This window comes from Rhinolophus sinicus, linkage group LG04 (genome assembly GCF_036562045.2).
Source record: "Rhinolophus sinicus isolate RSC01 linkage group LG04, ASM3656204v1, whole genome shotgun sequence".
NCBI classification, from domain to species: Eukaryota; Metazoa; Chordata; class Mammalia; order Chiroptera; family Rhinolophidae; genus Rhinolophus; species Rhinolophus sinicus.
In genome coordinates, this window is record NC_133754.1 from 139,482,645 (window position 1) to 139,508,719 (window position 26,075).

The window sequence follows — 26,075 nt, forward strand, 5'->3', positions numbered from 1 at the left end:
TGAGGCCGGCCTGGTGGCTCAGGCGGTTAGAGGTCCATGCTCCTAACTCCGAAGGCTGCTGGTTCGATTCCCACATGGGCCAGTGGGCTCTCAACCACAAGGTTGCCAGTTCAATTCCTCGAGTCCTGCAAGGGATGGTGGGCAGCGCCCCCTGCAACTAAAATTGAACACAGCACCTTGAGCTGAGCTGCCACTGAGCTCCCAGATGGCTCAGTTGGTTGGAGCACATCCTCTCAACCACAAGGTTGCCGGTTCGACTCCCGCAAGGGATGGTGGGCTGTGCCCCCTGCAACTAGCAACGGTAACTGGACCTGGAGCTGAGCTGTGCCCTCCACAACTGAGATTGAAAGGACAACAACTTGACTTGGAAAAAAAGGCCTGGAAGTACACACTGTTCCCCAATAAAGTCCTGTTCCCCTTCCCCAATAAAATCTTAAAAAAAAAAAAAAAAAAAAAAAAAAGATATTTAACCCTACTGTCAAAAATGACCATCTAATGTGGAAGAGCGATAAAGAGCAACACCCCTTACTTAGCCCCAAGACAGAACAGTGTGTGCAATTCGTTGAACAAAGTAAGGAGGACAGGAGGGGGCCTGGCCTCCCTGGAAACAAGGAAGAAGGGGGAGACACTGACCCGAGTCCCCCAGAGACCTGTTGCTCGGCAGAGAGAAGTCCGCAAAGGCTGTCCTGGGAGAAGCAGCAAGCTGGCAGTCTTCCCGAGTAGTCTTATATCCCACCTAGGAGGCTCTTTGAAGACTTCTAGCAGTAAGTCCTCCCAGAGTCATCAAGAGAGCCACCTGTTGCTGATCTAACCTGAGCTCCTGCACGTTTTCAAGCAGCAGCTGGAATTCACAAGCTACAAGAAGGTCGGCTTGGGGGCAAAGCATCTGTAAATGGGATGTGATTTGTCCTTCACCAAATCACCATCGTCCTGCAGACTTGCACTGATGTTCATTTTCAAAACATGAAAGGCAATAAACTCAATATTCAACCTTCATTAAACAAATGTACCCACCATGAGCTAAATGCGACATCCAAAAACCATGCCCTGTGCCCAGCAGGCTTAGTGCCTCGTCAGTAAAATGGGAGAAGTACCTATCCCAAGTCTTTAAGGAGATGAAAACGCGATGAGTGTGCATAGTGTACAGCCCAGTCCTGTGTGGTGTGGAGAAAAGAGAGGGCAGTACAGGAACTGAGAGAAAGGGTCTGCTTTGTCTCAAGAGTCCTGAAAATTCTATGGGAATGAATTTAGGTTAAGAACTCAGTCCTGGCTCTTAACACTAATGTAACGTTCTAAGTTAATTATATCTCAGTTTAAAAAAAAAGAAGAATTCAGTGCTGGGGACAGGAATAGGGTGACGTGAGCCAACTTTATGGCAGTAAAAAGCACCCACTATGTAACACAGGAGAGGTGAAAAGCCATCTTTAAGAGAAGGGGAAACTGCCTGTGAAACTCGAAGGGAAGACGTACAAGCACTGTTTACGAGACGAAGCAAAAATCGCTAATGCAGTGTGGGAAGGCATACCCCCACATACCCCTCATGGCCTTTAAAAAAAAAGCCAGTCCTTTGGTGCCCTGTAAAACAGGGTGTTCTTAAGACCCAGTGGAAGAACACGCAAATACTAACAGGCTGGGGCTTGATGGGCCTCATGGGTTGGGGTTTAGTGAAACTGCTACAAAAGGGCTGAGCCTCATCACAGGTTAAAAATAATTCTGAACGTCATGGCACCAAAATAACCTGTCAGTGATTTTACTTGGCCCCTTCTCCAACCTGGAGACGTGACGGTCAATGAAATTACAGGTGATACTCTTTTCTTTCCCTCAGTCTGATTCTGTGTTTCTTGTTACGCTTTTTTGACAGGGAAAATGCCTCCAAAGAAACTTTATTGTAAACTTTATGTAAAAAAAAAATACTGAAGCTTCAGGCGTTTCGGGTGCTGATTATAAAAATGCAGAGGGATACAACTAATAAAACAGTCAATCAGATTTGCGTAACAAGATAAAATAGTGGCAAACAAAACCCCTACACTGGGTTTGATAGTTACCTTGCAGAACAAATGTCCATACCTGGATTCCCCTGGAATGTTGACAGCGTAGTCTGTGGGACTCCACAATACCCTTCCACATGCATCCCAATAATATTGCATGACTATTAGTGTGTTGATTTGTTTTAATTAAAGTGAATGCAAAGGGATTCAGTGTTGATAATTCGAGGGGAGACTTGATATGTTTCAATGAACAAGATGGATCCATTTAGCAGCTGATATGTATTCTGTTAGGTAGTGTGCAAGGGATAAAAAAATGATGAGGTGGGTAGTTTCTTCTTGATGACAGAGTGCTAGAAAATTGTTGGTCTTGGTCTATACTGAATTACTGAAGCCCCCAATTACCTGTGTATGGAAAGTAGCCCCCTGCGGCAGGTAGGCGACGCTCTCATCACTGGCTCCACCCTCTTTTGGAGTCCTGTCCATCATGTCCTGTCAGCACACAGGATGCATCTCAGCTCTCCAAATGCTACAAACAACCAGTTAGACCCGAAAGTGCTATTCAGTGGCTCATGTACTGAGCCCACCCAGGGTTGCTCGAGAACCCCTTGCCAAACCTGCATTTTCGAGAAAAAGCCCAAGAACAAGGAGAATATCTCTTATCCATACCCCTCTGAATATTTCTTTCTGAGAGTTGTGTCTCAGAGCTGGCGCCAGACCAGGGCAAACCCACATAGTTCTGTGCGTCACCAAAGGCAAAATCAAAGAAGTCAAGGGCAGGAGACATGGGGCCATGCGCTCTTCCTCACCCCCCTCCCTCATTTCATGACTCCAGGGACACTGGACACAGACACTGGGGCTCGGGGAGGTGAACTGACTAATCCAAGGCATCACATAGCAAAACGACGATGGGTCTGGAACCAGAGCTCTGACTCCTGATGCCGAAGGCCCCGTTCCTTCCACTAAGTGGAAGAGAAGAACAGAAGCACTGGCAACCCTGACGAAGCTGAAGTTTTGAGGACAACATTCTAACTAATCTTTGGAAAATAGTCTACAAGGTCCAAGGGAAAGACGTTTTTAAAAACAGCATCATACGTTAGGAATATGCTTTCGACAATGGACTACGAGTACAGTAACCTTAAATATAGTATTTCAGGAAGAATGGCAGAACAAGAAATCAAGTTTTGCCTGGAGCAAAGCTTCGCAGTCCCATCTGTAATTTTTCATGATTCTGACAATTTAACATTCTTTAGAAAATAAGAAAGGAAGCCATCTAAAAGGTATATCATTATGTTCAAAATCAATATTCTCAACGGGGGACTTTCTTGTACAAAAGTAGAAATGAAAACCCAATTAATTTAGTACTTTCTTTTTGTCTTTTAATTTTAAATTATATTAGATGCATTAATCTGTTTTTTGCTGAAAAAGAAAAGGGTTGGAGCTAGAAGATAGCTGTTGGTAAAATCTATGAGAATTTTGGAGGTAGGCTGAAGCAATGGTTGTGTTTTTTATGTATATTTAAAGAACCTTTATTAATGTGTTCTTTATTTAAAGAATATTAATGTGAAATTAGAATGGAACCTTGACATTCTTGAAAAATTCAAGAGCACTTTTGTCAAAACTGCATGCCTTTAGAATTCTTTTAAGAAATCATTACATGAAGACACAGATCACTGTAATCTAATGGGAAAGAATGCCAACAATTTCTACCTTGACCCTTATTGGTCAAAAACACCCAGAGTATTTGACTGACTCTGCAACCAAATCTCCTCTCCTAGCTCTCATTTCTGGCTGGTACGCTCACTTATTCACAAACATTTATTGAGTGCTTACTATGCGTGAGGTGCTATTCCAGTGCTGGCATGTCAGTGGACTAGACAGCTGAGGGCCCTGGTTTTCTTGGAGCTTGATATTAGTGAAGGACAATGAGATCACCTTCAGATGGTGGCATGGGCCATGAAGAAAATTGGTATGGGTTATGTGACAGTTTCTGGCAGGGGCAGGTTCTTTCAGCTAGGGTGGCCGGGAGGGATCTCTCTAGAAAGAAACCATCAGGACAAGTAGATGGTCATGTGATGATCTGCAGAGGAGCCTTCCTGGAAGTGCAAAGGACCAGAAAGACAGTCCAGTGTGGCAGCCACCCAGAGAGCAAGGGGAGAAGATGAGCTCTGCGGGCCCGGCAGAGGCCAGATGGCCAAGGCCTCATGGGCCATGTTAGAGTCTTTGGATTTAATTACACTTGCAATGGGCGGCTGCTGGAGTGTTTTGTGTGGGGAATGGGGGTGGGTGGGGGGTAGGAGTGGGGTAATGCGTGAGGGTGATCAGACCTGGTATCGTATCGGCTTTGGAAAGCATACTCCGATCTCTCTGGGTAGCCACCTGAACTGTGGTAAACAAAGAGAAAAAGCTGTCCTCCAAAATGTAAGTGTCACATGCTCCAGCTCATTATGTTGGCACTTAAATCCCTGAATCTCTTTCTCTTTGGTCAAAGGCGTAGGGATGTGCTGTGCTGTGTATCTCCTCACGTGGCGGCCAAGCAGGGTGGGTAGAAACCCCAGGAGCACAGGTGTGGCTATAAGAGAGGCTCGGGTCTCTCTCAGCAGCAGCAGCAGCAGCAGCAGCAGCCAGGAGATGAACTCTGTTACCTTCTGTGTCTGGAAGCCAAACTGTGTGCCAAAGAGGCAGCTGCCCTTCCATCCTCTGGAGTCTGAGGATGGGGTATGGAAAATCATAAATAACACCCCCAGAGGCATGACACTAAAACTCTAGCATGAAGTAGGAAACATCATGTTTAAACTCTGCTGATTTCCTGAACAGTTAAAAGCCCTCCAAGTTAGAGCATCTCACAATCTATTTTAATCTCTATTAATTCCCATCTGTGTACACTCGGAGACCTGCTCTTGACAAGCTCTTCAAGGTGGCTAAGTATGCGATATTACCTCTAATAGCATCTCTAAAATATGGTTCTTAATTGCACTAATAAGGTGGGCCAGACATGACGGTGGAATAGAAACTCGACAATTAACGCCGCTTTCCCCAGTCCAAGCATCATGTGTGGCTCCACTATCTATTCAATGTCAAATAAATTCATTGAATTGAATTTGCTTTTTAAACAGCCTCCATGAATGGACCCACTGATAAGAAAGCAGGGGATGACCATTATTAAACCATAGTGAAAAGTAAAAGTAAAAGCAGCTTCCGGTGATTTTGGAGGTTGTCTTTAGATGTGTGGAAGGGATCTTGCAAATCAAAGATAATGCAACTCAACCCAGGAGGGTAACAGGAACTGTCCGAGGCCACATACTTAGCTGGCATCAGGGCCAGGACCCGCAGGCCAGGGTCCTGACCACCATCCCCAGAGCTCGTCCTGCAGGCACAGACGATTAAGTAGAAAACCAGGGCAGAGAGCGTTGAGAGCAGAGTGAGTAGTACAGGTTGGTGGGCTTGAGGTGAGTAAGCCTGTGGGCATGTCCTATTAGAACATATTCAGCAAGTAAACATTTCATCCTCCTCAATTCCACTAATGAGTGACCACAGGGGCCTCTTTATCCACCCTTTTACCCGTTTCCTGTTACCCCAAGCCTTGGATTCAAGACATAAAACAGAAGTTTCTTCTTCTTCTTCTTCTTCTTTTCCTGTCACCTATTAGGTATTCTCGGAAGTAATTTAATACTTTTTCCTTAATAGCTATTTTTGGGGGAATCTTTCTTATATGCTAGGTTCTATGTTACACATATTTAAACTTCAGAAAACTCTATGAAGAACATTGTACAAGGAAGTTAGGAGAGGTTTTGCTAGGTACCCAGGGTCACAGAGCTAATTTGGCGGAGCTGGGATTTGAATCCAGGGTCATCAGATTCCAAGCCTTATGTTATACTCTTAACCACAATCCTAAATGCCCCAGATAGATAGCCATCAAAGTCACAGTTCTGACACCCTCCCAGACATGGGCACAGTGACAGTAAAGTCACCCTGTCCTATCGTGTTTCCCTGAAAATAACACCTATCCGGACAATCAGCAGCACTAATGCGTCTTTTGGAGCAAAGATTTATATAAGACCCAGTCTTATTTTACTATAATATAAGACCAAGTCTTTACTATGATATGATATGATATGATATAAAATACCAGGTCTTATATAAATTTTTGCTCCAAAAGACGCATTAGTGCTGATTGTCCAGCTAAGTCTTATTTTCAGGGAAACACAGTATCTTTAACTTCCTTACCTATACTCTCCCCAACTGAGAAATAAATGCGGTCATTTCGCAACGTATACCTGTATCAAAACATCACATTGTACATCTTAAATATATACTTTTTGTTTGTCAAAGATAAAAATTAAAAAACTTGGTTCTTCGAGTGACTTTATTGATTTTTAAAAAGTACAGGACAAAACCAAATCTTGATTCAAAAAAGCAGACATTTTTAAAACCATCTATTTCTCTGTAATAGTTTGCTCCATGTAAAGATGATGGGAACTTATTCAGGCTGGCTTAGTATCTGTAAGCCAGTCCCAATTTCCCATGGTTACTTTTAATGACTGAGTTAGATTTCAGAGCTGGATCTCAATTTCAAGGGATAAAACTTGAGACCAGAAATTCCAGACATCACAGTTTAAAAGAAATCAATCGCAACAAGCCTCTCTCGCTTCTCAACCTTTACTATTTATTTTAGTTGGCCCTCTTCATGAATTTGCCCTACTGAATTTTGACAATAGGGGACATATTAAGGTCCAGTCTCTGTGAAAGGAATCTAACCAATAGATTTAAAAATAAAATAAAAATTGTATAAAGTTATAAAAATTCTTTTACTACTGTCTAATATTTTCCCAAACAATTCACAATTCTGACCAACATTAATTAGTTCAGTACGTCCTTTCTGAAGTACCAAAGAACCTGGAATTTGGCAAAACCCAAATCTATTTACTAGGGCCTTAGCTCTCCCTTGTGTATAAAAACGGAAATGCAGCTTGCTAGAAATGTTGCCCCAGTAAATCTGATGACCCAATTTTAAAAGTTAAAAATGCCATTTGATAAACGAAAATAAAATAAAATAAAATAAAATAAAAAATAAAAAAGAACTCTAAGTAATTTTTAAATCTTATATAAAAAGCAAGGGAAGATTATGTAAAGTGACAAAACAAAAGAGAAGCAGCAAACTATTAGGTGTTATGCACATTATGCTTTAGATAAAGGATTCAAAAAATTTTGCTATTATAAAATAAGATATTTTGGGAGAAAAGCACATCTCACGGAATCATGGATGCTCTCAGCAGTGATTACAGTTAGGAGATTCCAGCCCTGGTCTCTGATTTCAGGCTGGATCATATTTAATCCAGCCCAGAGGGGACATTGTCCTGTTTCAAAGATTTCTAGAGAGAGAAAAAAAACTCTCTTTATATAGATGAAAAAAATACTTCATTATTTCTCATTGTGTATTTCACCAGAATTTCAAATACTTTGTTTGAAATCCCAATGTCTTTAAACTTTCTTCCTACTTTTTCCAGTACTTTGTGACTAACTCCGTGCATTTCTTGGCCTTTTTCCTGTGAAGAGTTTGGCGTGGGCTGGTTGTGATGGAATGCCAACTAAGGGATCTTCTCCTGTATTTGCACCTGGTGTTATGTAGCTTTTAAAGGCACACGTTAAATTCCATTGAGAAGTGTCACATTTTACTATACTTATTATCCCCTACTATTATATGGTTTAACAGTCTCTGACTTTGTTTTCTCCACCTTGAGTTTTGGGAAGAGGAAACCTCAAAAATCCTTTTAGTGGTCAGTAGACATGCCCATGGGGACCTCATTCAGGCATGTAAATCCTGGGATGCTCAAACCCTTATTCTGGTGACAGACTGGTGGAGGAAACAGAGGGTGTTCTTTTCTATGCTGCCTTTCCTCGAGGTCTCTCTTGAAACCATATGGCTTCTAAAACTAGTGCTATCTATTGCCAGATTTAAAGATCTGAGGAAGTGAGTCTTATCACCATCATTTACATAACATGGTTTGGGGCCCAACTGTCCAGGGCATTGCAAAAATCCGGAGGTACCCTCCTTCATCACCAGGAGCTTATACTGTATGCCAAAGCAGCAGCCTCACACTCATGCATAAGGACCACACAGACACCAGCAAATGAGGACTTTTCCCACTACAGTTTCAGGACATCAGCTCCATTGTGAAACAAAAGCATAACTCTCTGAAGTTTGCTCCTTCCATCAGGCTGGCAATTAAATATTATACAGAGCACATAATTTAGATTGCATTCCAATTATCTTCAAGTGCTGCAGGGCACAAATCACTCACCCAGCAATTAAATAAATTCTAGAAAGTCACTAAATGTTTTAAGGAAGGGAGGGATTCTGAAGTTGGCAGAAGGACCAAAACAGAAAGAATAGAAAAACCAGGCATTTCAGAATACGCCCTCAGCCCACTTTTTCGCTTCCCAGTCACCCCAATTTTATGGAACCCCTGCCTCAATAATGATTACAATACTAGAAACATCACAATCGGTGCACACGATTCAAGTTACACTGAAAAAACCTGGCCCACTGGGCTTATCAGATGCCTGTCAATTTAGGTTGATGAAATGCTCGCTATCACAAGTAAAGAAACAAAGATATTCCTCCAAGAAATTATCAACATGAGCCAATTATTCTATGTGTGCAAATGCACACATATATATCATACATAATTTAGTGCTGTTATCACCTTGGATACACCATGAGAAAGCTGTAAAATGTAAGGGATAAAATATTTTTAAGACCACATTCTCTTCCACACTTTCTAAGAGTCCATTCCCTGTTCAAGGGAGCGACACACTGCCTTGAGGTGAACTGAGATGCAGTTGGTATGCAAAGACAAAAAGACAAATGACACCACTGACTTCCAAACCAGGATGGCTGAGCCTACCAGCAGCAGTCTGAGTCAGGCTTTTTGGATGGAGAGGAGTTTCCTCAATTCCAAGTGCTCTTTGGCATTAAGAACTAAGCTTTACTTGGTGGGCGGGGACTCTCAGAACTGCACCAGAAGCCATGGTGCAGAGCGCTATGGCGGCCACGTGGGTATGGGAAGTTGCTCTAATACAGGAAGGCAGGGTAGGTAGAGAGCCCTTTCACTGGAGAGCTCTGTGTCCCCTAGAGAACTCGACTATGTCTCGCTTCATTTGGCTGGTCATCCTGATTTGCATCTTTCATAATAAAATTATAATCACAAGTAGCACCTTCCTGAGTTCTGTGAGTCGTCACAGCAAATTACTGAGCCTGGAGGAGTCATGAGAACCACTGAATGTATAGCCAGTCAGTTAGAAGTACAAGTGGCCTGGGGACCCTAGAACTTACAGCTGGAATCAGAAGTAGTGCAGTCTTGCTGGGGACTCAGTCCTTCGTGCCTTGGTGAGGTTTATGCTAAAACTCTGGGTAGTTAGTTCCAGAATTGAATCGCAGGGCATCCACCAGGGGTTGAAATGGAATAGTCACTCTTCAGGGTTCAAACCTGGTGTATTATAGGTGTGGGTGCAGGGAGCAAGAGGATTGAGGCACTCAAAATGCCTAGAGGTAGATTTACTGTGAAGTTAATGAAACATGAGCTTCAGGACTCTCACTTCACAAGCTCCTTCCAAGGCTCTGGGAGGGTCGGTCACTATGTGTTCAAATGGTCAGATAGTTTTACAGAATTTGCAAAAGAAAGACATTTTTTATTGCTTGTTTTAAAGAGCTTCCTGATCTGCCCAACCATCAGATTCCAGAAGCTTCAGGCTTGACAACTCCTTGATGATAACTTAGCAGGTGCTGAGAAAAAGAGTTAGACTATCCTACATGTTCTAGCAGTGTGAAGAAAGAAGCCACGAGTTTGCAGATTTCCTAAATAGGACACAAACGAGCTGAGAGCATTATGAGATCAGAGAGGTCGGGGTCTTCATGAGTCTTTGGAGTGCGGAAAACCTGCCCACTGGAGACTCTGGCCTGGATCCCAGACTTTAACTGCACATGTGATCAAAGTCTCAAAGGATGAGATGGGACGAGTTACAGGTCAAGACCTCCAAGGAAGGGACAGACCAGCAGCCCTGCACGAGCCCAGATTACACTCACAGGAGAGAGGGAGAACCGGGGGCCTGCCCCCAATGTCAGCTTCCACCTTTATCCAGATATCATCTTGGGAAGAAAGAGGGGCCAGGAATCCCCCAGGAAAAGAGAGAAACAGCCCATAGGGTACATGAATGTTGAAATGACTACCCCAAAAAGATGAAGCAAACTGGAGACTGGCTAACACCAAAGAAATTTAAGTTTCCTCAATGGAAACAGGAATTTCAAAACAACCTAAAAACCTTTTTTTCTTTTCTTTTTGACTGAGCTATGTTGGAAATTGTTATCCTTCTCATTTAAAAGAACATTAAAAATACAGAAAAAAATTAAAAATCTTCCAACTAAACAGATTGTCTAAAGGACACTGTGGGAATTTTTAGCTAACTATGATTATAAAATAAAACCTGCTTGTGATGAGACCATAATAAAAATTTTAAAGAAAGTGGCCAAATAACTTAAATTTAACCTAAGTGTTCTGAGGGAGAGACTGCCACCAAGTCACCAAAATCTTATTTTTCTGGGCTTACTGCCCAGATTTCCCAGGCTTCCTTACAGCTAGTGTGGTCACATGACTGAGTTCTAGCCAATGGAACGTGAGCAGAAGTGATACGGAACCACTCAGACCCAGCCCATTAGAACTGCACACTCACCATTCCACGCTGTCTTTCTTCCCTCCTTTCAGCTCACTGGGGTGGGGACGTCCAAGCTGGCAGAGGCTCGCTCAGCCTGGATCCTTGAATGGACACGTGGAGAATAGCTGCCCCCACCAACCAGGAATATCCACTTTGGACTTTTATGTGAGAAATAAAATTCTCCTTTTTTCGTTAGGCCTACAAATAGGGCACGTGTAGGTCCATCTGTTGCAGCGGTGAACATTACCCTAGGCTATACTCTGACACATCAATTGATGTTATTTCAATTTGGCAATTGTTGGGCACTTACTATTGGTACATGGAAGACCTAAGTTCTAACAAGATTCAGCTTATTAACTAGCCAGGAAAGCAGGAATGTTGGTACCTACCAAGAAAACTAGAAAATTGGATTTGAGCTGTGACAGAAGGACAAGCAAAGAAATACGAGAACACAGTAGAAAGGCAACTGCGTTGGTTGGGCCTTGTAGGATGAGAAAAGTCCAGATGAAAGAGGAGGGTAGAAAGTTCATCCCAGACAGTACACGAGTCCTCGAACATTTTATCCAGTGGGATGTGATGCTAAAGAGGGGAAAAATATTGTTCTGTTCACCCCAGGGAATGGAATCAAGGCCAGGGAGGAGCAGCTCCAGGGAAAGAGGATTCTGTTCAAAGGGCAGAAGAACTAACAATCGGGGCTGGCCACGAACTGGAGGGGCCAGGCAGACAAAAAGGCAGACTGCTTCCTTTAGGGACAGCCGGCCTCTTGGCACGGGCACTGCAGAGACTGTGATTTAAGCACAGGATGCGTAGCTGCTCCATTCAGCTGCCTCCCAACTCTGGGATTCTATGTATCTTCGATGCCTCTGCCAAGCAGGCTTTGGACAACATTGCCAGGAAAAAGAAGAATTATTTTAGCCCTGTTACAGCATTTCTTACATGATGGTTCTTGCCAAATTCCCTTTCAAGGCTGTGTTGGCTGGGTTTGCTCGACGCGTTCAATCATAGGCCAGTCGAGAATATCTCATATCCAGGCCCATGAGAACCTTTTGAATATAATTTTTATTATCAGAAAAACTTAATAGGCTGATGTTAAGCAGGATTGCTACTGGTGAACAAGAAAATAAACGACAGCAAGCACCTATTTTGAACACTTAGGCTAGGGGGCATTCTATATTCCATATTAATTGTATGTCCCCGTTAACAGCAAGTTACCAGCTCATACCAAAAATGGGCATCCAGTTTTCAAAAGATTGGTTTACAAAAAGATATATTACAATACAGCTGTACTAAGAACAGTTTTGTCCTTCTTGGGTGACTTGGCATTTTGCAGTGTACCTAAGGTTGAAAACTATGAACAATCAATTTCACAGTATCGTTTTGTAAAACAAAGGAGTTTCCCATTTCTAGATAAAAGGAAGTCTACTAGATACACTAGGAAGAGAAATGCTATCGTAACATTACTGATAAATTAGTAACTTTCCACTTTCCTCTCATAAGGTTATAATTTCATTTCACAAACATTCATTAAGTCTCTACTATGGGCTAAGTATTGTGCTAATCATTAGTGATAGAAATTGAACAAAAAAGAGAAAAATGAGGTATTCTAAACCTGCAAACTTTCTAAGATTCAAATTGTCTTTCTTAAGAGTATTTCCAAATGATTATAAAAAAATGAAAAGTTCAGCTACATCCTTGCCCAATAAACCGGGTTATTTTGCATTTGTAATATCTGAAGATTATACATATATAAAATTAACTTTAAAATGTTGGCCTAAATTATTGTCTTGTCTCCTGTAACAGTACTTCAGGTACTTAATTCTTTGCTTAAATAAAAAGAAAAGGAATAGATTTTCCTCAACTCAGAAATTATTATTAAACAAACACAAATATCCCCACATTATAGAATGCGATACAGCTACAACCTTACAAAGAAATCCATAAAACTATATTCTGAGGCCACTGGAATATTTGGATATGACAGTAAAACAAAAACACAAAAGTTACATTTCCTAGCCATCGTTCAACCATAAACATGAGCAATGCTGTCTTAGTCTCTTTTCAGAATACCACAGTCTTCAATCTTTTCGAAATTCAGCTCACATCTCTCTCATCATACAACATCCTGAGTAAATCACATCTCAAGTGGAGCCAAGACCTGTCTGCTGTTGAACATCCAGTCTCAAAATACTTCCCCATCACGTTTCTACTCACCTACCTACTTATGACCTGGGTCCTAAAAATCTATGTTTTACAAAGCTTGGGGATTATATTCCCTTTTGATAAAATGAACAACTCAAAAACAGCAGCCTCTGTTTTGCTTGCTTTTCACCCAGTTGCATTACTATTTCCGGCATGCATTTCCTGGTCCTGCCTGGAATGTGTGTCCCTCATCACTCTGTCTAGGTAATAAGTCTACCCCCGCTAATGGAAAGTAGGGCCAAACCTTCCAATGGAAGATGCACACTCGCCTTGGCATTCACATACGTGGCTCCTGGGAACATTTTGATATTTTTGTGCTCCCCAAAGAACCTTCTGAGATTTCATTCCTCAGTCAAAATGAGAAATCAACATTTTGCAAAGCAGGGGGAAAAACAATAACACAAAAAACCCCCACAACTAAAGAATAACATTTCTAAGTGTCAGTAACCCGAGTCCCAGGCCCCAGTCTGTGTTTGTGATGAACAGATCAGATCCAACTAAAGGTGAACCCACAAATGCAATAGCACTTTCTAGCCAGCGATCCTGCACAGTCACTTAACTTCTCTGGGCTTCAACGGTGTTGTCTGTAAAATCAAGAGAGTACAAAGGCACCTTCCGGCTCTTATGAAATAACAATGCAGTTAGAAAATGCCGCACTGTCCCTGAACCATTTCTGCAGGCCTTGGAAAAGTAAAACTCCAATTAATGACCATGAAATGAGGGGGAACGATTAAAAAACATCTCTAAGGCCACCTTCCACATTTTGATTCTAACTTCGAGAGAGTGAGGCATGACCAGGCAATTGGTCATAAAACACTAGTGGGTCTCATAGCTCTAATAATCCTGTGCTTCCAATGACCAACTCTGCTCCAGCAAACAATTCTTCATTATATTTCAAGGCACTGCCTTGACATGTAGAATGACTCCACGGCAACAGCAGAATAACTTGATCTATGTTCAACAGCCATCTCCCCGTTTACTAGCAACTTGTGTCCCTCAAAAGAACTCTAGCTCCCGGTCCCTGATTTCTCCAAGCCCACAAGAAACCACACCTGGCAAGGACAGTTGAGAAAGCCACACCTACCCGCAGCCACTGCTTCTCCGTGAGGGCGTCGCTGTAGTCCACGTCCCGGCGCTGGCGAGACCCCCTCCCGAATATTTTCTCCTCCTCTTCTTCACACGTAAGCCTTTCTACTTCGGCGTCATCTTTAATAATCCAGGAGGGCAGCTCATCTTCCTCCATTAAGCGAGGCTTGCGCTTTGGGTTCCGGGCATCCTCCCTCCGCCGGTCCATGTCCATACGCTGCACGTATGAACAGAAGTTTCACCAATCGGAACTGGGATTCTGTACGGTACAGACTTGACAGCACATACGCCTTTCACAAGTTGGCTCCTACAGCTGCAGGATCCCTCTCGGCTTCTCCCATGGAGACTCTCTCCCCTGGCTGACTCGTTCTAGCCCATCCCTAAAGTACAGTGTCCAGTAAAGTCTCTTCCCTTCCTCTATATCCATCACTGAAATTTATTTATGCATTAAAAAAAACTCTTTAAAAACTCCTCTTCTTAGTCTATAGGTGTGCAAAGCTTCCCTTAAGTAACAGAAGATTCAAATTGGGAATGTATTTTAAAAAGATGAGCCCTGGTGATACAATTCACTGCTGCCCCAGCATAAAAGTGTTCTTCCAGCATATAAAAGAGAAAATTCATTAAGAAAACTTCCTTTTTACTCAATAGGGCTCATGCTTTTGATTAAATAACCAGGTAAAAAAAATCAGCAACTCGAGTGTCACTAACAGAACAGCCACCAACTTCAGTTAAACTTGGACATGTGGGCACATAAATGGTTTGATTCATGGTCAGCTGGCCATGAATGTGTTGAATTTTCAGTACACCATGGGCTCTGTGAGAGGAATGCCCCTCAATTCTTTAACTTTTAGAAAGTTTAGCTTTAATGAAAATATTATATCACAGAGAGACATACCTCAGAGGTAATCTCATCTCAAAGGGTCAAGTTATTAGTGAAATGGCTGCCTTTCGTGTCCTTTCATAGCCTTCAAAATGTCTATTTCCCCATGTCTTGCTTGCTTTTTAAAATTCCAGTACACTTGTTAATAAATTAAGTGCTATGTATATGGCTTTAACCTATAACTAAACAATTAGATAGCTAAAAAACAAATCAAAACCTCCACTGAATTGCTATACACATTAGTTACATATTACTAGCTAGATGTTCTCTTTCTCCAACTGAATAGGCCATTAACCATAAAACGATTTACCTTTTCCTGCTTTCTTCCTTCTGTTCTACCGAACTGAAATAGGGATTCAATATAATTTTTCCTTAAGAGCTAAAATTGGTAACAGAATGTAAATGAAATTTCTATTCAAATCCAAATTTGATCTCTAGAATCTATTTAAAAATTAAAGTTCAAAGTTCCTTAAACTATGCTTACACATTTTTGGAAATCATTATATTCCCAAGATGGGTAGGCTTGGAGCATCGTGGAGTCCCATTGGTAGATAAATGTGGCCATCCTGTTCTGTCATATGCTATAGTTAGCTGGAGAGGCTGTCTTAATCCTGCCTTCTAATGTTCTAGGATCAGAAACGGGACCCATCAAACCTTTGTAATTAGCACACAGAGGGTGCCTCATTAACAGTGCAATTTAAAAAGGGGTTTTTGAGGTAATCTCCTAATAGTTATTAGACAGCTTATAAGAAAACCATTTTTTGTTAAAGTGCTACACTGAAATGACAACATATTGCCACTTCAACTTTTACGTTGGCTACTACCATTACCTAAAGCAAGACCTGTAAAATGACATGCCATGCATATGTCCACAATTGACAAAATAAACCTTTGCTGAGATTGATAAAATAAATCACAGTTGCTTTTTTTTCTTTTAGGAAGGGTTGATGCAATTTTTAATAAGCTTAAAGTTTTGATGAATGCATCTCTTCCCAGAGATTTCTACTTGTAGAACACCAGTACAAAATCTGATGTTGATATGGAAGTAAGTCTATTTTATTATTCAGATACTAGATGAATATGTTTGTCTTAAAACCCGATAATAAACCTTACAAGTACAGTCATTTTTAAAAGGACTTCTTGTCTTTGTAGGGAGCATAGCAGATAAAAGCTTAATGTTTGAATGTTAGCAAAATGTTTCAGATATATACCTTGACCTGTCACAGATCTTTTTAGGAAAAAATTCATAGGTAATCAGTATGAGAGATAACTTTTTCTGAAGTCACATTTTTAGACGGAGAAAACAAGAAAAATGTTCAACGGTAAGGTTTTCATTTACAGAGACTATCTGCTTAATATGTGTTATTTAACTACAGTGTCTATGATACAAAATCAAATAAGTTTGTATTAATTTTACAGAGAACTAATTCTTTTATAATAATAGATAGAGTTTTAATACTGAATCCAAATCTAGCTTACATTTCATTCTTGTTTCTGACTAAACTTTTTAACCAGAGTAGCTGGCAAGGATTCAAATTTGATTTCCTGCCCCCTGGTGGAGGTGCTAATGAATAGTCAATTGACCAAAGGCAGACAGTCCATTAGAAGACTTTAAAAAACATACAACGCAATATATATGTTGTGTTATAAAGTTGTCCACCTGAACCTTATATAATGTTATTAACCAATGTTACCCCAATAAATTTAATTAAAAAAACAAAAGAGAAACCAAACCAAACCAAACCAAAAATCTGTATAATCCAAAAACGAGAAGTTAACTATTAAGAAACAAGCAGAACATTCACAAAATCAAAATCCCTACAAAAAAGTGTTCCTTAACCAGCTTCACCTGTTCAAAGTCTGTTCTTTATGTGATAAAATGTTCTCAAATTAAAAGAAAGCTGTGCCTTGGCCCAACATTCCAACTTTTTTCTGAGGCTTTCAATTTCTACAAATACCCAGCCCAAAAGTAAGAAAAGAAAAGTCCTCGTTTTCCCTTAGTTAGGGGCTGCTGATGGAAATCTCCATCTCTGAGCCTAATCTAATCTGTTTGTATAAAGGCAGGCAGTTTATGCTTCCCATGGTCTCCAGAGCACCTACAGCTGCAGCAGTGCTGAATTACCACCCATCAGTGATCAGCCAGGGAAGTAGAGGGCCTCTTGCCTCAGTGTTCCCCACTAATCTACATTTCAATAATTTCCTCCAGGAGAGAGATGTCTATTTCCTACGTGTACCTCCAATCTCCCTACATAGAGAATAATCTATAAAGGTGGTGACCAACATTATGAGTTCAGAAATTTAGGTATGAACACACCATGTCGACCGTGCTGTTAAAAGTCTTTGTTTTTTTTTTTCCTTCTGTCATTTCTCTCTAAAATGGCCTTACCTGAGTAGGGTGGTTCATTTAGGAGGGGGAAAAATGTACACATCCCAGGTTAGGAGTTATTCCCATGGCTACCTAAAAGTTTCCTGAGAAAGCATTAAATGTCTTTTATCTTGAATCATTATGTGTGGACACAATCATTGTTCCCTAGAGAAAAACACCCAATCAAAAATAACATAAGCCTCCACACAGCTGGAGTTCCCCTCTCCGCTGGTCTAGGCTAACAAGGCAGAGATTGCAAACCATGCTGGTCATATTTGGCCCATGGTCATGTTTTGTTTGGCCTGCAGTGTTATATAATAATAAAAAATTGAATTTAATTGCAAACATTTTGAAACCCAGAGATTGCATGTAACAACCCAGATTTCTAGTTTCTCCTGAAAATTTGGAATTTCTGGCTACATGAGGTTTGCAGCTCTGTGCCCTTGACACAGCAGCTCCAGTTCACCGCCATCTACCCACCGTGGTCCACTTGTTTCACTCACGCAAAGTATTTGTCTGAGACCCGAGGGCATTCAAGTTTGGGGCCCCTGATTTTGGGGTTCTGCATTCAAACGTCAGAGTTTCAGTTTACATTTATTCACTCACTCCACAATCAGGCTAAATGTTCTAAAGATCAAAATGATTGAAGGTATTAGAGGGAGTCTCGCAATTTCACACATCCTGATGCATGCTGGCGTTTTCACAAAGCCTGCGATTTTGCAAATGCCACCATTCATTCAACAAATATTTATTGAACAACTACTGCGTGCTGTTTTGAGCATTGGGGATGTAGAGGTAAACAAAATCACTATAGCAAATGCCTGAAGAATGCAATAACACATTACTTCTGAGAGCCTCCCTCACTAGGCAAGGGGCTTGCTCCCTATACATTGTGACCTTGTGGCAGGCCACACACACATAAATCAAATTCAGGTTTTAGCAGATGACTAGGTATCATGAAATGTCAATGTTGAAACCATGGACATCAAATCCTCAAATGTCCAGGTTCTTTTACATCTACTTTGTACCAATAAAAACCAACCAATTTCGATCTTTAAATGAAGGCTACACCTTCATGCGCATCTGGAAGGTTCCTATTTGCTCAAGCATGCGCTCTTCAACAATAAGAAGAGGCACCCCGGTATTGTTTTAGTTGCTGTCCACCCACCCCCATAGAGAGCATGTTTGTTTTGCTCCAGGTAGGAGACAGCTAAGGAAGAGCTGTAATCTCTGCCTTGAGGAGCAGGGCCGGTTTCCTGAATGCTGCTGGCCGGGGATGAGAAATGAGCTGGGAGTGGGGGAGGGGGATCTATGGTAAACTGCAGACCACATGGCTGGCCCAGAGGGTGCAGCTGCTACTCAGTTCCAGCCAACTGTTTCCATATAGAGACGTGGGTCTGGTATTGCCCACTCTCAAATTTTAAGAGAAGCCAGAAATCAGGATTCTTTTTTATGTTGGCAACAAATTCAAAATTTTAAAAAACACTGCGTGGGCCAAACAAAATATGTCTACAGGCTAAATCCAGCCAGTGTGCAGCCTCTGAACTGAAGGAAAGGCACAGGCTTCACAAATGAAATTCTGCCAGGGCACACAGGCTCCAGACATCTTGCATTAATAGAAAAAGGGGAATAAGGCATTTGTTTCCACGATTTTCTGTAATATTACCATAAAAAGATCAAATTCTTCTTCTCGTCGAGCGATCATTTGGTTCAGAGTCTCATCATCTGGTACTTCATCTTCTTCCTGGGGTTAAGAAACAGAATGATTTAATGGGCTTTAGGAGAGACGTTGAACAATTAGAGTGAGGTACAAATGAGTGAGGTGAATTTGTCCTCCAAGTCATAGGGGTTCCATTTCTCAAGCCAAAAAGAAGAGTCAGTGGGTACAGTACTTGCCATTAGTATTTTCCAAGTTGTTCAAACCATCTTCCTAAAGCAAAATCTGTTTAGGAAAAAAACACGGTATGCTATAAGAAATACTGGTCCTCTTGGGTGTGTATGTCGATTCTCATATTTTAAAACAAGTTATTTAATGTCTCCCCACCTCAGGGACCTCATCTGTAAAATGGGCATGACATTTACATCACAGAGAAGATGTAAGATTTAAATAAGGAATGTAACATGAAAAAGCGCCTAACATTAATTCTTTTGACGCTTTGAATCTTATCTCAAATATAAATGCTCATTTTCAAAGCCTTACAAAAAACATGAGTACATGAAACTTTGTGAGTAGGCACAGAGCAAGGCCATAAAAATCATATATACGGCAAATATATAGCCTTTAAGATATGTTTAATCAATGTATTTTAGTGGGCATTATTATGCTAATGGTTAGATCTGTGGATAGGAAAAAAGGTATCAAAAACAAAACCGCTATATAACTGTACCTGATTAAAATAATTTAAATGAAGTAGAGAAAGCAATTACATAAGGGTCAACATTTTCATTTTATATTATGTTAGACCAAGGTATATTGTCTCTGCAAAATTCCTCAGAAACTGAGTTCTTGAGTTTTTTAAGAAATATTATTCTATGACTTCTACACTTTTAAAAAAATGACTCTAAAAGTTAGGCATATACTATAGAATTTAACCTTACAAAATTATTTTTGTCACTTGCTGAGTGAGCTTGTTAAAAACCAAATGGGAAATTTCAGTGTATCAGCAGATGGAAGAAAGAGGAAAACTCAGAATTTCAAACATCCAATTTCTTTAATCATGTGTTCAGAACGAGACAGCTTGGTCTAGAAAGGGTACGAGTGTAGCAGCAGCTGAAATGAGATGATTCTGGCGGGTCCCAAGATAACATTTCATGCACTGTGTTAGAAATGAATGCAATTCAATAAAGTGAAAAACTGATGTTATAAAAAATCGTCTATTCTAGGTCATCCCTAGATTGATTAAAGTCACATTTTATCTAAATATTACATTTCATCTGCCAAAGACACAGACTAGCTGGGAGTGGGCTGAGACTTCACAGTATGAAGAATCTGGTTCACATGTCCTCTGGTGAACAATGTCCTGCTTTGCCCACCCTGTTCTTAGGACCACGTTACACGTTACCCTTTCATTCGCTGCCTGCACAATGGGAGGTTTGGGCCTTCCCCAAGCCCAAGATGAAAAGATTATCTTGTCAACTGGCAAGAAACCTGCCCACAGTAGCCTGACCTTCAGAGAAAACAAACTCAAAGGGAAGTGAACAATAATCTTCCTGGGTTATTTGCGCCCTAGTAATTCTTGTTCTGTCAACCGTGGAGATGGCAGTCCACGCTGCGTTGGACACTCAGAATCAGAGCCCTTGACTGTAGTCTATCAGTGTCTCCAAACCTTCTTCACATCATGATACTGGCCCCTCAGAAAATGGTAACATGTGTCTGACACACTGATAACCTGGCAGGGGTGTGAAGTCCCAGCAAGGCTGCTCACAGCTAGAAGCAAGCAGCACTGGATCCCACTCCAGGCTCCACGCGGAGGCCCTCGGGGCTGCAAGAGATCAACATCTCCCTGTGGCATCGGCCTCCAAAGGTTGGGAAGCTCCATGCTACCTTGCATCCTATCTAAACCAGGTCAGGTACTATCTTCACAAGGCTGTGAAGGCTTGTCCTATAAATGTACTGAGGTCCTGTGATCTCTGATCAAACGACAAGAGACAGAAGGCTCTGGAGAAGGGCAGAGAGAAAGGGCAAGCGGGGCCCCTTTCAGCTTTGCCTTATCTCATCTGGCTGATTCTGCCCCTACAAGTGGCCTCTCTGAAGTTCTGCATCTGCCCTACGGAAAGCAGCACTTACAGTACAAGAAAGCATGCTGGTTGCACCTCCCGGGAGACACGAGGGACGCATCTACTGGCCAAGCCTTGAGGTCCCTCTAGCAACTGTTTTTAAGATAATCTTGGATAACTTTCAGAGGCTTTCTGTGCTCGGGATGTAAGAGAGCAGCTAATTTATTCATTTTAATTATCGCCAGCCCAGGAAATTCTTTCAAGAACAAAGAGGTTACTCTTAATCCTCTGAGACAAAAGTCACTGTTTGATTTCATAAGGTGGCTTTCTACAATACCTCATTTTCCTCTTCATGCTCCAATATGGCCTGCAGGAACGCCCTCCGCTCATGGCTTGAAGACTTCTGATCGAACATGCCCGCCTGGATCACCTTCTGATCCACATTCAGTTTGTACTTGGCAGCTGCCAGGATCTTTTCCTCCACACTGTTCACAGTGCAGAGTCTCAGTACGCGGACCTCGTTCTGCTGGCCGATGCGGTGAGCTCGGTCCTGTGCTTGCAGATCCTGTGGGAGAGGACAGTATGCAGTGAGGGCCCATGCGCCTGGAGTAGCCGAGCAAACAAGTCGCCTGGCCAAGAGGAAAATATGGGAGGGTTACTGAATCCACCTTCAGTAATGTCAGATTTTGCTTACGTTTTTAAACGACATAAGCTACCTTCTTTGGAAAAATTCGAGGTCATTCCTAGTTGAGGGAGCTTGGGTTCAAATTAGCCAAGCCGACTGAAATACACCTCAGGTTTTGAAATCCAGGTCTTGGGATGTTTTTATCTGTCCCTAGGTTTGCCATCAGAATTGGTCCCTAACTAAAACAAGAAAACAAAAAAACAAAAACCAATAAATTTGGTGTTACCTACACCTAACCTTAAGTTGCAGGAAATACCTTCCCTTTGGTGTGAGGTGTTGAAGATGATTTTTAAAACATCACTGAGTAATACATACATTTTAAATATATATATATTATGCATACATACACACATTATATATACAGCAATTGCTCATGTATCAAATTTCCCGGGATCTAATTCCATCAAAGATTAAATCTTTAGTTCGGGGAATAAAAAAGACTGCTAGCGGAGTAGTAAACTGGTACTACCTTTTGGTAAACTTTTTTAGGGATAGAAATTTGGCACTATGTATCAAAAGTGTTAAAATTGGGTATGGTCCCCGACCCAGAAATTTCACTTCTGAAAAAATTTATCCTAAGGAAATAATCATGGATATGCACAAAGATCTACAAATCAGAATGCACCTCTCAGCATTATATATATATATATATATATGGCAGAATTAAGTAAACAGTCAATAATAACAGATTGATTAAATTAGTCTTCTACTGTATGTAGAAGTGCTATGGTACTACCAACATAGTACCATAAAAGTTATATTGTAGATTTAATGACACAAAGCCGTAAGTGAAAACTATAAGTTATATGAGTATGCATATTATGACCTTTTATGTGCGTATCTATACCAAGGAAAGGCAGGAAGGACAAACACTAACAAGACAATAATGTTTATATCTCCAGGTAATAAAGACTACAGGTGTTTCTAAATTTTCTTCATTTTACTTTCATGTAGTTTAACAAACTTTTTCTGTTTTAAACACCTGGGACTCTTCCGAAAAGAAAAAGGTTTTAATGAAATCTTTAAATAAAAGCCTTCGTAAACCTATGAAGCAGAGTTACCTAATTTTAAGGCTGCGCCAAGAAAGTTCTATGAAGCAGAGTTACCTAATTTTAAGGCTGCGCCAAAAAAGTTCTTGGTCCAGGTGATGGTCTCTGGGCCAATGCTAATTAGTTGTTTCCATGTGTCCCCCATTAGATCTGGATCCATTTTTAGGGCAAAGGTTGGACCTCTGTATCCTGCATCGCTAGCACCCGACTTTGCACAGAGCTGATGCTCCACAGCCTAAGAAACTTGACCACACAAGTTTCTTGGTCACTCAGGCAGCACAAGGAGACAACAGCTCAAAGTCTGCCCAGGGGATCTGTCGTTGCTGCAGGGACCCTGACAGTCAAAAGACTAATTACGTAAAACTTTTTCCTCAGAAGATATTTGAATAAGTTAATACAAACAGCGGACAGCTGAACCATGAACATGGCTGGGACTCATCCAAATTAGATTATTTTCCAAACAGGAGAAAGTGAGGAAGGTAATTAAAATCCAACGGGGGGTGGGGGGGGATGGGGGAGGGGGAACCCTAAACTTCATTTTCAAGCCCTTAGTTCAACCAGCTCTCTCAACAGATCATCACCAGAGCAGCTAAGCAGCAGCCAAGATGGCAGGTTTTGTGTCATCAACCTCTTGATTGAATCCTAAAAAAACAGGGGTGAGAAAAAGTTTCCACCAAGGGCCTAAGACTAAATACTCCATCCAGGCTGTCCGGGCCAAGAGCACACACTGGGGAACTGTTCTCACCAAAAGGTTGATATTCCTTTTTTTTTTTTTTAATTTTACTTTTATACTTAAAAACATGAAAACCATTCTTTGTTTGCAGGTCATACAAACACGGGTGGCAGGCCAGAATCAGCTCGTGGGTCAATTTGTTGACCCCTATTCTAGAAAAAGCTGATAAACCATAAAAACACTATGATGCAGGGAGCAGCAGAACATGACAGGTGAGGAAGCAGAAGGTACAGAACATCTACAAACAGAGGATTACTCTCTTAAATCCTTGAGAATTTTTTGTAATTAATTTTAATTTTTGGTGGTGGTGGCAGTGGTGTGTGTGTGTTTAAGATCATCTGTCTACTTGGAAAGTAACAAAAAGGAGTATTTCTAGGCTGAAGAAGTGTATGCAATGTAAGCCTGTGAGCCTCTAAGCTAAAATGGCCCATGGCCGGGGTGGGGGGGTGGGGGTGGATATTGTGACAAAGAAATCAGCACTGTAATTACTGAATGGATTCCTCAGTATTTCTGAGGTCTTAGTGGCCTGACACTTCATCACACTGGTTTGGGTGTGATCATATCTGAAGACAAGCACAACCTGAGCAGAGGACCCCCAAGGCGACTTTGTGATTGACCATTCTGTAATAACACAGCTCCTGCTCCACTGGTTAAAAATAAAAGTACCAACCCATGTTTCTAACCAACAGTTTGGAAATGCAAGTCTCAGTAACCCTGAGGGATTTTATTGCTAATTCCACATTTACGTATTCTATCTTTGCTTCTCGCTATGGCTCCAATTAGGAACTTTAAGGCTTCTATCTTCAATCTGTCCATTTATATCAAGCAAACCCCCTATTTCATCAATATGTCTTAATTTTGATTCAACATGATAAAGAATAATTACAGATTTTTTTTTTTCAATGCATGCAAAAGCCAACATGGTAAAAAACCGACCAACCCACCAACCAACAAAACACTCCACAACTTTCATTTTGGGGGCTATGCAACACTTATGCAGGGGTACACGTTAGAAAGAACCCAAAGCCAGGATTCAAATTCAAACCCAGACAGACATAGGTTTGAACCCTGGCTATGCTCCTGCACAAGTTAATATCAACAAGTTTCCTTACGTGTAAAATATTTTGAGGATTATCTGAAATAAGGTACACAAAGTACCTCATAGTACCTCGTAGAGTTGTTTAATAATAGTTTGCTTACCTTTCAAATGAAAAATCAGTACTCATCTATATCATCATTCTAAGATCACTGATTTCCATAAATGAAAAAAAAGTTTGCCCAAACTAATGGTCATGTTTAAGGGACAGACATGAAAAATCTGGTCAGCCTAGTTGACCAAATCAGATAGAAATGAATCCACCTATGGCAGCTATAAATACTTACAAAAATTTTTGAGCCAGTGTGAGAAATTTATGGTAAATTAGACCAAAGGAATTTTGATGTTTTGTTGCCTAAGTTTTAGTTACATGCAGTTAAAAGTGAACTGTTTGTTGCTCATGTAATTTACTTAGATTCTGGAGTTCTAGTTTTAGTTACTATTCACAGAAGTGTGTGTGTGTGTGTGTGTGTGTGTGTGTGTGTATGAGAGAGAGAGAGAGAGAGAGAGAGAGAGAGAGATCCTTTCTCATGGTAAATTAGCATTTCCAGAAACAGTGATTTCCTTTGGCTCTTGGAATTAGCACTGTACCAATGAAGGTGGACAACTGAGATGCCACAGAAATGCTTGCCTCAGAAGATAAAATCTAGTGAACTCTCCATTCACTTACAGACAGGTTATTTTTTCTCAGTGAAGATTTAGGCAGCAGCAAGTATGATAATGTAACATCCAACTACATCGAGCTCCCAAGGAGGAGAGGACTCACGTATTCCTCTCCCCATACACCCTGGCTAGCTCAGTGCTTGTGGTATAACAGCCCCTCAGTCAATGTTTGTGGAAGAGACACTGAAATCACAATGGTCCACAGGAAAACTACAGATCTCTTCCATGAAAACAAATTCTACCTGTGCTATGGAGGGCAATATAAGATATAAAAATATATGAAAGTATTTCCTGAAGACTTGGAACGAATACACTTTGTGTGGGTGGCTTGCAACCCTTTTCAAGGTCAGAAAATTTTGGTTGCAACTCTACTGTATTCACCTAGAGAGTGACTGGTAGGCATATGCAGTGGTCCAAGGCTGGGGGCCGCCCAAAGGTTTGGGATCACTGGTTTATTCTGTAAATCAGGGCTCCTAAGCTCTGTGAGAAAACCTATGTCAGATTCTCCTGGGAGCGACTGAATGTACAGAGAATATTGGGGATGGGGTAGCAAGGAACAAGAACCACGCATGTATGGTTGTTTTTTTAAAGCTCCCTCATAATTCTAACGCATCCCTGAACCTCAATTCCTGCCCAAAACAACTACCAGAGCCTCTTCTACCTGGTCTTTGCAATGACCCAGTGAGACAGTGTTATTCTGCATATTAATAGTTGAGGAAACCAAGGTACAGCGAGGAGCCAGGTTATGCTGACGTAGAATTCAGATTCATATGTGAGAGCTGTCATTTCCCTTTTGACTATCTTGAGTTCACATTTGTGCCAATATGAATCAAGTCCCGAGGAATATCATCATTCCACCCAATACTTCACAGGCAGGTGGCATAATCTCCCAGAGTAATTTAGGA

The 26,075-nt window shown here is 41.2% G+C and overlaps 1 protein-coding gene across 9 annotated transcripts in view; it reads right to left on the reverse strand.

Annotated features, from left to right (window-relative positions):
* Nucleotides 1–26,075, reverse strand: part of SMARCA2 (SWI/SNF related BAF chromatin remodeling complex subunit ATPase 2) — a 165,177-nt gene that overhangs the window by 48,591 nt on the left and 90,511 nt on the right. For all 9 annotated transcript variants that reach the window (XM_074330501.1, XM_074330508.1, XM_074330504.1 and 6 more), the window contains exons 25-27: nucleotides 21,282–21,509; nucleotides 18,894–18,971; nucleotides 13,981–14,199 (exon numbers count right to left, since the gene is read on the reverse strand). In XM_074330501.1, the coding sequence (XP_074186602.1) occupies nucleotides 13,981–14,199; nucleotides 18,894–18,971; nucleotides 21,282–21,509 (525 nt within the window). The remainder of the gene's footprint in view (nucleotides 1–13,980; nucleotides 14,200–18,893; nucleotides 18,972–21,281; nucleotides 21,510–26,075) is intronic.